This window comes from Gossypium hirsutum, chromosome D07, assembly GCF_007990345.1.
Source record: "Gossypium hirsutum isolate 1008001.06 chromosome D07, Gossypium_hirsutum_v2.1, whole genome shotgun sequence".
NCBI classification, from domain to species: domain Eukaryota; kingdom Viridiplantae; phylum Streptophyta; class Magnoliopsida; order Malvales; family Malvaceae; genus Gossypium; species Gossypium hirsutum.
In genome coordinates, this window is record NC_053443.1 from 24,956,715 (window position 1) to 24,970,131 (window position 13,417).

The 13,417-nt window shown below is 33.1% G+C and overlaps 1 protein-coding gene and 1 long non-coding RNA gene across 3 annotated transcripts; one reads left to right on the forward strand and one right to left on the reverse strand.

Moving 5' to 3' along the window:
• Positions 1-8,739: 8,739 nt before the first annotated feature.
• On the forward strand, positions 8,740-9,827 carry LOC121219120 (uncharacterized). Its single transcript, XR_005915841.1, has 2 exons — positions 8,740-9,289; positions 9,480-9,827. It is a non-coding gene; the product is annotated as an uncharacterized lncRNA (long non-coding RNA).
• LOC107954547 ((+)-neomenthol dehydrogenase) lies at positions 8,831-13,017 on the reverse strand. Of its 2 annotated transcripts, none has more exons than XM_016890139.2 (5): positions 12,730-13,017; positions 10,200-10,446; positions 10,060-10,113; positions 9,496-9,672; positions 8,831-9,414 (listed from the first exon to the last, which is right to left on the reverse strand). In XM_016890139.2, exons 1-5 carry the CDS (start codon positions 12,747-12,749, stop codon positions 9,040-9,042), a joined length of 873 nt encoding a protein of 290 aa, XP_016745628.1. In that variant the 5' UTR covers positions 12,750-13,017; the 3' UTR covers positions 8,831-9,039. The 2 variants fall into 2 exon arrangements, with proteins under 2 accessions (XP_016745628.1, XP_040952713.1); XM_041096779.1 differs by lacking the exon at positions 12,730-13,017 and adding an exon at positions 10,873-10,895.
• Between the last annotated feature and the right edge of the window lie 400 nt (positions 13,018-13,417).

Sequence of the window (13,417 nt, forward strand, 5' to 3'; positions counted from 1 at the left end):
GGAGTGGCGAAGTGGGCACTCATGCATACAGAGTGGGGGCTGCACAGGCGTGTTGAGTCTGATAGAAATGTTATTGTACAAGCCTCAAAAATTGATTTGTAGGCTTCATGGAGTGATTAGACTGTGTTGGGCAATAAATGAAATCAGCAATATTATTTAGAGGTTGAATAAGAGGGAACGGTACAAGCCAATATGATGTGTAACTATATTTGCAAGTTTCAAACATAGAGTACACCCAAATGTAACCTTGACAGGAAATATTATTAAGTAAGATGTATTTTTTTGGAAATTCAAATGTTTTAAGCTTGTATAATTCTGTAATAGTAACGTAACACCCGAGATTAGGATTCAATGAATCAGCTCGGGTTGAGGGCGTTACAAGTTTTGGTATCAGAGTCTAGGTTTAGGCGGTCCTCAGACTATGAAAGATGAAAGAGCCATGTATCCATAGTGCGCCAAGCCTGGCTTAATTCCTTAGGTATGGTAGACTTTTCTTACCATAAAAATTGATGTTGTCGTAATAGTTAAATGATAAAAAGGCTAAAGATGGAATCAAAGAATAGAGTAAGAACAAATGACCATTCTATCTATAAAAGATGTCCTACTAAAAGAGATGTACAAGGCAAGATTAAAAAAATATTATTTCCTCCATCTACGGGTTGATTATCAGGCCCAACCGAAGCCTTATTTGGTGGAAGATAACCTTCAGGATCCACACCACACCCACTAAGTTTTCTTTCTTATCATTAATTTTGGGCGTAGAAGGGGTAGAGAAGACAATAAATTTCTTCCACATCTCCTGAAAGGCCTTTCACTCCTCACCTTCGGGATTGTAAACATTGAAGTCGATTGAGTCTCTAGAACTTACCTTGCTCAGGTTGACCGGATCTATGGCCATTTAGGCATGCAAAATCAAATTTCCCCTCCGCTTAGGAAAGACCTTGACAACGTTTCTCTGAGTATCTTCCTAGTACTTTTTAAGGACCTCGTCATGAAAATGGCGCTGGCTGTCTAGAGTTGCTTGATGACTTATATCCATGAACTTAAGTTTCTCATCAAAGGTGAGCTTCTCATTCGTCAAGGAAATGACCTCCTTTAAATGTTCAATTTCAGTCTGAGCCTCTTCGTGTTTCTCTGTCAAGATCAAGAGTTGTATATCTATTTTTCCAATAAGGGAATTGGCCTCCCTATGCCTCTAGCATAGTTCAGCAAATGAGTCTTCTCTAACTTTCACAACCTTCTCTAAGTCAGATAGTATGTTCCTATAACGCTGGCTAGCATTTCTGTAAGCCCTGCCCCAAAGACTTTTCTTAATAGATGAGATTTTAGAAACTTGGGCTATGACAGCGAAATGATCCCCGTTTGAAACATTTGAGAAATAAGAGGAGAAATATTCCTCAATTGTGGGGGCAACGAACTTAACTATTGATGAGAAAGAACGTTCAGAGGCGTTGAGCTTGGCACAGACTCCAGAATGGCATGCCAATGGAAGATACTACTTGACCTAACAAGGGCAACGTTAGGGGTTTGAAGAAATAACATGGTTGGATGGACCGCAGGAGTCTCTTCCATAGGACTTGAAGATCGGGAAAGACCTAAAGGAAGTATAAAAGAGCCAGGGAAAGGAGTAAAATCCCCTGGAATCGATGAGACCTCAAGAAGGGCAAGTGATAATGCCTTACTAAAGGAGGACACCCACTACTTTCTGACTTTAGGGTGCTCTCGTCTGATCTAATCCTCTTCTTTGATTTTTGTACTGCTGATTTTTTAGGCAAAGCAGTAGGAGTCCTTCTTGAACTATGAACTCGCTTAAGAATTAAGGTGACATCCATCTCTTGAGAACTGGAAAAAGAGAAAGATCTTACACCATCAATGGGAGAGTTAGCCCGAAAAGAAAAAAAAGTAGAATCAGAAACAACACTAGTAATAATATTTCAGTTTCGTGTTGAGAAACCGCAAATACGGTAAAAGTAGGAAGGAGGCTTTCTTTTATGCCATAACAGTATTTTCGCTAAGTCATCATCTGAGCTATACAGCCAGGCCCCGTAAGCAGAAAGCACCCTCTGACCATTCAACTTTACACTAGGCTCATTCCTTTGTAAGCCATTTGGGCTAAGTTCTTAAAGGTAATATTGAAACATGTTTCTCACCAAAACTAGTTTCACTAAGTCCAACACTCGTCCTTTTTTCAGTCGCTCAATCTAAATCTTGAAGAGTTTTGAATCGATCGACTAGCATTATTTACAAGTGCTCTTCTTATGGAGAGACCACTTAGTAGGAAAACCTAAATATGACCTAAAATTACTGATAAGACATATGTATTTGCCCTTTTACTAATGAAGGTTTGAGATGTGGTTTTGGATGATTAGGTCACACCCCGAATGCACGCTAAAGTGAGCGCTTCCAGCAAAAACACCCTATCTAGTCAATTTTAGTTGATAAAATTTTTGGAAGACACGCAACATTGGTGGTTCTTTATGTATATAATAGTCAATGTAATAAGCCACCAGAGTCCACCAAGATGTAGTTGATAGTTGCCCCGATATGATACGGTATTTATTTAAAATGGCATAGCAGAAATGATTTAGAGGCAAATGGAATCCAGCTTCTAAAAGGATCAAGGGTAAAATGAACCCTCTAGAATTACTACTCAAACAATTATGCTCGAGTATTTGGAAGGTCTAGGTAAATTTTGGGGTTTTGATGCCTCGAGCCTCTAAGTAACAGGTCCTTTCATCTCGGGTAGTGCTATAGGTAACTGGTGAGGTTTCTACCCTAGGAAAAGTAATTTTGAGATTCTGACAACCAGATGGATTGAAGCTAGCCTGAATAAGGGTTTAATCAGTTTGGTTATGGCTTATCTATCATGTGGTAGTGCAAACCATTATGATGACAAGTAACGCAAAAATGAAAAAGAGAAAGAAATGATGAATGATACCTTGAACTGACGAAGACAAATAAGTAAAAATGGGTTGAGCAGACAAGAGAATTTTAGGGATTTAAAGTATTTGCTAAAAAATAGGGAGAAAAATATATTGAAATGATGGGATTAAATAAGAGAAATCTTACACAGAAAGTTAAGGTGAGACGACCAATTTATATGCTCCAATAGGGTGACGACGTTTATCAAAAAAGGGGGTACAAAAATTTGAAAACTCAGGTGCGACCGCTCCAGTTTAAGTTTGCCAATACTACAGAAATTTCAAGGTCAAAATTTTCTAAGAGAGGAAGAGTTGTAACATCGAGCCTTGGCAAAGTCCTTAGTCTGGGTGTGTAGGTCAAAGGAAATTTGGTTGGCGTGATCCTACTCACCCAATTGACGTTTTGGTGTGCTAGTGAGGCGTATAGAAAATAATGGAAAGTTAGAGGTAGGAATGTCCTCCGTAAAGTATGTGTACATGTAGAAGGAAAAATTGGCAAAAGATGTCAAGGGTTTGTGAGTGGTATAGGATGTCGCCAAGATTAAGGTGTGCCTAGATAGTTTAATTGATGTGTAGGTAATACACTGACAAGATAGTTAGAAATGAACAATTGGTCAAATTAAAAATATAAAAAGATTTTGGATTCTTATACACAGTTCCTCATAGCTGTAGGCCACCAATTAGAACATATTTGAAAGTTGAATGACATGTGTCAAGTCTCACAGTAAAAACAATGATTTTTTATAAGAAAACTTCTGAATGACGGAAGAAAGGTTATCTTCTTCCTTCTATTTAAGGGAGCACGATGGCTACCTTCATATAATTGTTGATTAGGAGGTTTTCCTGCGACAATAAGACTAGCGATTAGAGTTCAAGTATAGGGTTGTTTGTTCATCCAGGGTAAGTGTTCTAGACTCACATGAGTTTTTCTTGCGAAAGTGAGCTTGCTTGAGTATATATAGAAATATATAGAAATAAGGCCTTGCATAGATTTAAGTTTTGATAGCATTCTTATGTCATACAAATAGTGGCCTTCAAGAGTCCGTCTATGGATGTATGAAATTGGAACCTAAGCTGCTATTAATGTTACCAGGTGGGTCTCTAGACTGACATTTACATGTATATTGCAGTCTAGATATTTCTGTGCTAATTAACTAATGTATGAAACTGGAACTAGTAAAGCATGACTCTATGACTCTGAAAAGGAAATAAACAGTATACGTATATGTATATTTGAAAGCATGAATATGTCTGTTATGAGCTAGTCACTGTTTGAACAAGTCTGTTGTAAAAGAGTCTATTATGAGTAAGTCTATGCATGAAGTTTAAGGGAATGTGTTACATGTATGTAAGTATGAATGCATCTATTATGAAGAAGTCTAAAAAAAACAAGTTTGTCAAGTATGATTCTGCATGATGAACATGTATTTGTCTCTAGAGTCATCTAAAGGAGTCCACCGAGACTAAAATAGGAATCTCTAATAAGAACAAGCCTATGGCCATGGAATTCTGAAGACCATATAGTGTAAGACATTGGCTAGGTCACAACATCATATGGAATATGTAAAGAACGGTTGGGTGAGTACTATCAATAAGGGGCAAACCTCACGATGGTGAGTATAGGCAAATACCTATCATTAAAAAAGTACCAATTTTTGTAAAAGGACGCCTTTTTGGCTATCTCAATGACAAGTGAGCCTTTGTGGTTATCTCTACTAAAGAAGTGACTTTGTGGCAGTTTCTGTAACAAAGTCTTTGTGGCTATATTTGTTAAAAAGGAAGCCCTTGTGGCGAACTCTGTTAAAATGGAAGCCTTTATGACGATCTCTAATAAAAAGAATGCCTTTGTGGCTTTTTTTGTTAGAAGGATGCCTTGTGGTAAGACTCTGAAAGGAAAGCCTCCGTGGATATCTTTGGAAGGGAATGCCTTCGTGGCGAAATCTGAAGAATGGAGCTTATGATGACCATCTAAAGACAACGCCTTCGAGCGGACTCTGAACGAATGGCGAACATGAAATTCTAAGAATTGGCAAGTTCGGATTGCTTTGAAAGAAAAGCTAGTATGGAAGGTTATGGCGAAGTCTGTACAATCAATTGGGTCAAAGTCTTGAAAGAGAAACAAATAACGAAATCCTTGAATAAGCACTCAGGTACGAGTGTGCTTTCTCACTAAGTTCTATCTAACTTACCCCTTTGTGTTTTATGTCTTAGGTAAAAGAGACACCAGAAGGGACGATGCCAGGGTTGTGCCAAAGGAGTGGCAAGGTGGGCACTCATGCATACAGAGCGGGGGTTGCATGAGAATGTTGAGTCCGATAGAAATGTTATTGTACAATATTTAGAAATTGATTTGTAGGCTTCATAGAGTGATTAGACCGTTTTGGTCAATAAATGAAATCAACAATATTATTTAGGGGATGAATAAGGGGGAATAGCACAAGCCAATGTGATGTGTAACTATATTTGTAAGTTTCGAATATAGAGTACGCCTAAATGTAACCTTGATGGGAAGTATTATTAAATAAGATGTATTTCTTTGGAAATTCAAATGTTTTAAGCTTGTATAAGTCTGTAATAGTAACATAACACCTGAGATCCAGATTCTATGAATCAGGTTGGGTTGAGGGCGTTACATGAAAATTCTATGAAATGTGTAAAAAAATCTTTCAATTCAACCCAAACATAATAAAACATTTAATTGTGCTTGTTATTAATTGATAAATATGACATTTAAGACAAAATAATTTACTTAACTTCATAATTGCATCCCAAATAGGTTATTTTGTCATAACAATTTTTCTATAGTGTTTCATCCAAAAACAATACTATTATGCCCATAAATCATATCATATCCAACTCCTCATTCTTTCTTCAAAGTCTTAAGCCTCAAATCTATATAAGGTTTAGCTTTCGAGTCACATCAAGGATATTTATCCTTTAACATCTTTTCCAAAATTGATAAATAGCCTTGGTTAAAGCCACAATCAACATTTTACATTCCAATGCTATATAGATTCATCATGCATAAAATAAGTTTAAGAGTCTTTAATTTCATTTCAATGCCTATTTGTATCTTTGACTGGTCGGCTAAATAATTAATCTAATTTGGAGTATTATCCTACCATTAATATTTAAACAAAATAAAATTATAAAAACTATTTCGTAAGGTTAAATTTAGTTCAAAATATACCACAAACACCTCAATGAAACAAAATAGTAAAACAATATAAAATTTCCAAATTTAAATGAAAATATAAACAAACATTATTATTAGAAGGTTTTGGTACCAGAAAGTTCAATATGGTGCAAAATATACTACACACATTAACGAAAAATGTCATACAAAAATGAGAAAAAAATACAGAATAACAATGAAAAAAACCCATATAAGATAATATAGTGAAGCTCAATTTCCTTCTTTTGTTACCTTTCATTGATTCAACATTTGATTAGTAAGTTGAGTTTTGAAATTTATCCATTCATTCTAATTAATTATATTTATTCATTTTCAATATATTTCATTTCATTAATTCCTAATGCATTTAAGTTTCCTTCTATAGGACTCACTTACATTTCTCTCTTTATTAAGTTGTGTAAAAGGAAAAGTGCAATGATAATTGCATTTTTAGGTCTTAATGAGGTAGAATGCAAGACTTGTTAATATCATCCAATGTAGTTTCATCAAGTCAAAGCATCTTTCTATTATATTGCATGCAAAAGCATGCCTCATATTGAAAATTTGTGCAGTAATAGCAAGTTGACCGTCATACTTACATTCACTTAACCTGTAATGTTGTCCCCTAAAAGTGGCTAAAAACCATCACAATTGGTATACCCTGCATCAACGAGGTAATAACAACTTAAAAATACAAATTATAACTCTTACATTACAATTTAAGGTTTTTACACTACAAAATTTAATGTATAATTATCTTACCTTGTGGCACTTTTGAACCATTGGACCAATTATTTGCATCTCGGAGGACTCTACTATTAGCAAAAAAATCTTCTCAACCAGGAAGAACATACACAAATTGCATATCAAGAATACAAACGCCTCTATAATAGGCCCAAATCTTTTAAATCACAATAATAATTAAACAATGTAATAATTAGTAATATAAAACTTAATATTATCTTGCTTTTATTATTAAACATACGAAAATTAAAACTTAATATTATCTTGCATTTATTAGTAGATATACCAAAATTAAAGTACCTTGAACCACTTCCATCTTTTATCTGTAATAGGCCCAAATCTTTTAAATCTAATTTTCCTTATCCAAGGTTGGTCCTCCTCTGGCGTTTTTGCTATGCAAGCAACTGACAACTAGGCCAAACAATTTACCTAGTCCCCCTTTTCACAACAACTACCTTTCTTACCCCTAATCTTGTGTTTGGTGACCCATTTTTCTTTCCTTCTTATTGTGAAAATAATTGAGCTTCTTTTTCCCTTTTCCTTGGTGTTGATGGTTCATCCTCCCTAATGTCTTATCCGACGATCACACTATTAGTCTCCCCATTGGCGTTTTCTCCCTAGTGATAGACTTCATTTTCTTGAGCTTTGGCTTTTGTCACATCCCAAAAACTGAGGGTTAGTAAAATTGGATTTGTGAACCGAGAGAGAGAGTGGTCATGCCCTAATTTTTGAGATTATCTATGCCCCAAAAGAACTCCATGGCCTCCTCTATCTTCTTGCTTGAGTGTTATTTTCTTTAATTTTTCTCGATGGATCTTTCAATAAAATACACAATTTTTCAGATCTGAAATTGCGGTAATTTTTAAAGATTTAATGAGTATTTTTTCGGTCTTTAAAGTGATTTTTAAATGTGATTTTAAATCTGTCCCAAATTGGTCACCGTTGGTGGTGGTGTATGCACCTAAAGGCTAGAAAGGGGGCTGTTGTTCCTTTAATTTGTTATCATCTTGACATCAACATGGAATTTCAAGAAAATTTGAAGAGATATCATGGTGTGTGAAGAAAAAAGTAGTACCTCTTGATTACTTCTGCCATTGATGATGTTAAGTGGAAAGACCCCTCTCTAGTCTGAAGTTTGAAAATGATGATCTAATAAATTAAAGAAGATAATAATATTTTCATAGGCTTTTAGAGACATATATAGGCAATCCTTAAATACCATAAATAATAAGCTAGAAAATGGTCCCTACCCTTCAAACCAGTTTGTGGTACCTAAGAATCCAAATTCAATCAACAAGACGCTTCAAATCAACTAAATCCCCACGTAGCCGCCAACTGCCTTGTGGGGCGTTTGGCACCAAATTTAGACAGCTCAGTTAAGCCTTTATGAATCACAAAAATGCAAACAATCTGTAATAATTGAGTAATTTTGTATTATTTATATTTCTTAAAAGATTTATCACTACAAATTTAACTTTAAAAAAAACACACTAAAAATTAGAATTTTATGAGAAATATTTAATGCAAGATTCGTGATAGTCTCATGTACCATTATTTAATAATATAATGACACATTATTATTGATGTAAAATAAAAAAAATATTAAAGAATTTAAAAATAAATATAAATAACTTTATTTTAAAAAATAAATATTAATTATAAATATTAAATATAAAAACATCCAAAATTCGAAATCCAAATCTAAAAACATCAAATATTAATTATAATTATTAAATAATCCTATTTTAAAATAAACAAAATTTTTAATTAATAATTATAATTATTTTTGAATGTATACGATTTCTTTTTTATTTTAACTAATATTTTTAAATTAAATAATACAGTTATTGTTAGATATCCAACACCCGCACAAAACCGGCATGTGTGGGCAAAAATGTCAGTTTCTAGCAGCGGGAAAGGACCTGCAGAAATTTCTCTTTTGTTCATAAAAATCAACTCCCATTAAAAGCAACCATCTTTGAGATAAAACTAAAACTAATATTGCCATATATATATATATATGTTTAGGTTCAAAAGTTGGGCAATTCCCATATATTACAACAGAAAATTTCAGATATAAAGTGGGAATTTACAGAACAAGTTTGCATTTCGCAACCAGATTTGTTGTCCATTGTCATTTTACTGTTGCATTGCATCTAAGTTGAGATTGCATTGTTGCCGTTGTCGTGGTGTCGATCATCAAGGTTCCGGAGTTGCAGGCTCACCCTTCACAAAAAAGAGACCAGAAGGGCCACCTTTAGGCAAGAGTGCCAACTTAACAGGAGTCACAGCACCTTCTTCAGCAGTTATTGTACCAGTGTTGAGGTTTATATCAGTTTTGGCATATCCAGGGCAAACAGAGTTGATGCAGAAATCTGGGTACTTGTTTGCCAGAATCCTTGTATAAGCATTCAATGCTACTTTTGAGACAGTATAGGCAGAGATGAAGGTTGGCCATCCTTTACTTCCATGTAAACCCTCCTTAAAATCTTTTAGATACTCAGTTATTAAGTCATTCAGTTTCTCCTCTGTTGTAACACCTGTTAACACTCCTTTAAGCTTTTCACCTTTACCCTGTAACAAAGAAACTTTTCCATCAACCATTTTTGAAGCTTATGATCTGAAATGGGATTTTACAGGAACTCGGGATTCTACCTTCAGCATGACTATAGAGGAGGAAACGTTTACGATCCTTGGTAAGTCGGATAGTTGCAGCAATGGAATAAGTGCTTCGGCAGTTCTTTTAGCGCCATTGTAGTTTGTTTTTAGGCATTCTTCGGCTAACTCGTAATTGTCATCAGTCGCTTTACTCCATATATCACGCGAATTTACCTACATTTGTAACAAGCTATCATGACACAATCCCATCCAACTACGTCTTTGTTGTTTCTTCGAGTACCTATAAATCCATCAAAGTTTTACCACTCTCATATGTACGAAGACGGGTTTTTACCACTCTCATATGCACGAAGACGGGTTTGATTCCACTCCATTATTTTTTTATCTATTAATATTCAATGCATGTTTCATAGTACATTACAAATTGAGAGGGATGTCATAGCCAAAACTTGAATCCTAAACCTTTAATGCCAACATAGAGTTCTTAACCACCATCTCCTTTTGAGTTAAAGAGAAATAATAAGACAATTAGGTATCCATGACCCAATAGGTTAGGTCCTGACAAATGCTTTCTTAATAAAGGTAGTTTAGCCAACACACCTCAGTACCAGGAGCAATTGAAAAGGTTGTACCTAATATCGCAGCATTGTTAACCTGCAAAAGATTAATTTATTAAGAAAATCTTATCATAGAAAATTAGGATTCAGGTAATTATGGTATTTAAGTTGGATAATTGGTACCAAGATATCCAACTTCCCAAATTGTTTCTTCACAAAATCTGCCAGAGATGCAATGTTTTTAGGGTTTGCTACATCGAGCTGGTGAAAAACTAGATAATCTGAGAGACCAGAGTGTTTTAGACTTTCAAGAGCTTCAAGACCTCTTTTCTCATCTCTAGCTGTTAACACCACCATGATCCCATTTTGAGCTAATTGCTTACATATTTCAAGTCCAACACCCTTGTTTGCCCCAGTGACAACTGCATACCTGAAATAAGCAAATTCATTTCAAACCATTAGTTCAAAGAGGAGGCAGTTAATACCCAAATAAAATGGACCTATATCTATGTAAACCTCAAAGATAATAGTTTATTTGTTTAACATAAATATTGTCAAATGACACATAATGAATTCATTTTCTTCAATAAATAGAAGGTGCTAAATAAGTAACGAAAACAAATGATAAATGTACTGCCAACATTGTTAAAGAATAAGAAAAGTTGCATAAACCATAGAGTAATATTTAGATCTTAGCAACCCGTAAATCTATTATAAATGTTAAGCCTCAACCTTTTTCTCATGTATGACCACACACAAAAACACATTTTTACTCTATTATCACTTTTGTTGCAAAGTAGTCATCCGTGAGCACAAATCGCACATCTACGAGCTCATCCAAAGATGCAAAGCTCACCAAATTTACAAACTCATCCAAAATTGTAATTTCACCAAAGTTGCGAGCTTTGTTAGGCGAGCTTATACATACAAGCCCTTTCTCTGCAAGTTGCCAACTTGCCAAATTGCTCTAAAACGATAATATTTTTTGACAATATGTTTTGGTTGCTGATTAAACTAAAATCAGCCAATAGAGTGGCAAGTTGTACTGTACAAGTTCCAAGACCTGCCAAGTTGTAATTATTTAATATTATTTTCAGCTTATTTAAGCATTGTTATACATGTAAACTACAAGCCAAGTAATGAAAAAGATCATAACTTGATTGCTTCATTTTTTATATGTTTTTTTGCTTTCTGTCTCAATCCATTTTTCATCAAATATCCAATAGCTTTTAAATTTGTTTCTCTATGCTAAAACATTGATTTAAGTATCGAAAAATATCTTGGAGCACAAGTTTTAACATCTCTTGACTCACTCATGTTTTATAGTTCACACATCACATAACTTAATTTACCTGCTACTAAGCTCAACTCACTCCATTCTACAAGTCTAACAAAAAAATGAATCAACAGTTGGCGCCATATATGGGCACTGATAAAAAAAACTCCATTGCTAAAATCTTTCAAAGTTATTTCTTCTTCTTTGGATTCTTTATCTTTTAAAATTTCTCATGTTATTTTTTTGTTTCATATTTCTCATTCTATTTTTGAATTTCTTACTTTTTCCATTTTTGGTTTCTTAAACTCAAAAAATCTCATTTCAGTTTTTGGATTTCTTTAACTTTACCAACACATTACACCCTCATTTTTATTTCTTAAAGTTTCCTCAATTTTTAGATTTTTATGAGCTTCCTCAACACATTCAATCTCCATATTTGGAATTTTCTAATTATCCCCAACACTTTGAAGTCTTTTTTTTTTTATCTTTTGAAGCTTCTTCAATATTTATGTTATTCTTGGGTTTGCTTTTTAAGTTTTCCCCAATTTTTGGCTCATTAAAATTTTGAAAATTATTAAAAATTATATTAATCTAATAAATTTTAAATTATTTATTCTTCAAATTATTTGATTATTTTTTACATTTAACACTTTTTTTAAATTTAATAATAAAAAAGATATATTTTTTCTCTAAATCATTTTTATATAGCCTAAAAGATATAAGTGCAATCAAAACATTGATACACATCTCAAGTTGTTAAAGAACAATATTTTTTAATATTTTTTAAAATTTTATATATTAATTGAATTTATAATGTCCATATTCTGGACTTAATTTTTTAAACGATTTTTTATAATTTTATTTTTGAACTTTTTGAGTTTTACTCAATATTTTTATAAATTTTAGCAATTATTTTAAAAAAATTTAAGTTTAGAATGAATGATGGTCAATACTCATCCCAAACATAAAAATTTTAAATATTTTTTGAAGTGTTTAACTTTTTATTAAAATTTAACAACTCAATGACTTAATCGAATGCATTTCAAAGCTTTTTTAACTTTTAATCTATCATTTTACACAATTCAAGAAAACACATAAGAAATGGGTTGCTAATATCCCTAAATAATAGGAAATTTTGAATTAGCCAATTATGGAATAGTATTCAAATTTAGGCAGCTAAATTTTAACATCTTCTCAAGTATGACCTATTTTACATGTATTTTCAGGCTTCCTTTTTTCTCCTATCAAAATACTAAACGTCTTAAAACATAAGCTCTGATGCGTCTTAATTCACCCTATTTTGTAGTTTACGTACTACAAAATCCAACTCCATATCCACATAACCCAGTCCACCAACCAAAAAACAGACAGTAGCAGCACGGAATTTGAAGAAAAATTGAAGAGACATATCATGGTGTGTGAAGAAAAAAGTAGTACCTCTTGGTTGCCTCTGCCATTGATGATGTTAAGTAGAAAGACCCTGTCTGAAAAGCTGATGATATAATAAATTAAAGAAGAGAAATATGTTTTCATATGTTTTTAGAGATACATAGACAATCCTTAAAATGCAAAAGTTCCTAGAAAAGGCTCCTTATATTTCGAACGAAGTTGTGGTATCTAATCATCCAAATTCAATCAACAAGATAGTCCAAATAAACCAAATCCCCACGTAACCTACAAGTGCCTTGCGGGGGACGTTTGGCGCAAAATTTTGACAGCTCAATTAAGCTTTTATCAACAAGATAAGCCTAAAAGGTTTAAATGTGCAAAAGGTTTCTCTATTTTTTTTTTTTTAAGATTTAGTCTTTATACTTTAATTTTGAGAGATTAAGTTTTTATATTTTTTTAATTTAAAAATATTGGTTCCTCCATTTAATTTTTCCATTACAGTTAACGGTGTTAAAGATAGAATAACTTTTAAGCCCTCAACAATTATATTTTTTTGTCAATTTGATCTTTGCCCTTTAAAAGTACATAAAATTTAAAAAAAATCATATTTTAAATAAAAACTTAAAGCTTAAAAAATTATAATTTTTTAAAAATAAAAAAATTATAAAAAAAACTCTTTAAAATTCAAAAAAAATGAAAAAGATTTTAAAAATATAAAAATTCCAAAATTCATTGT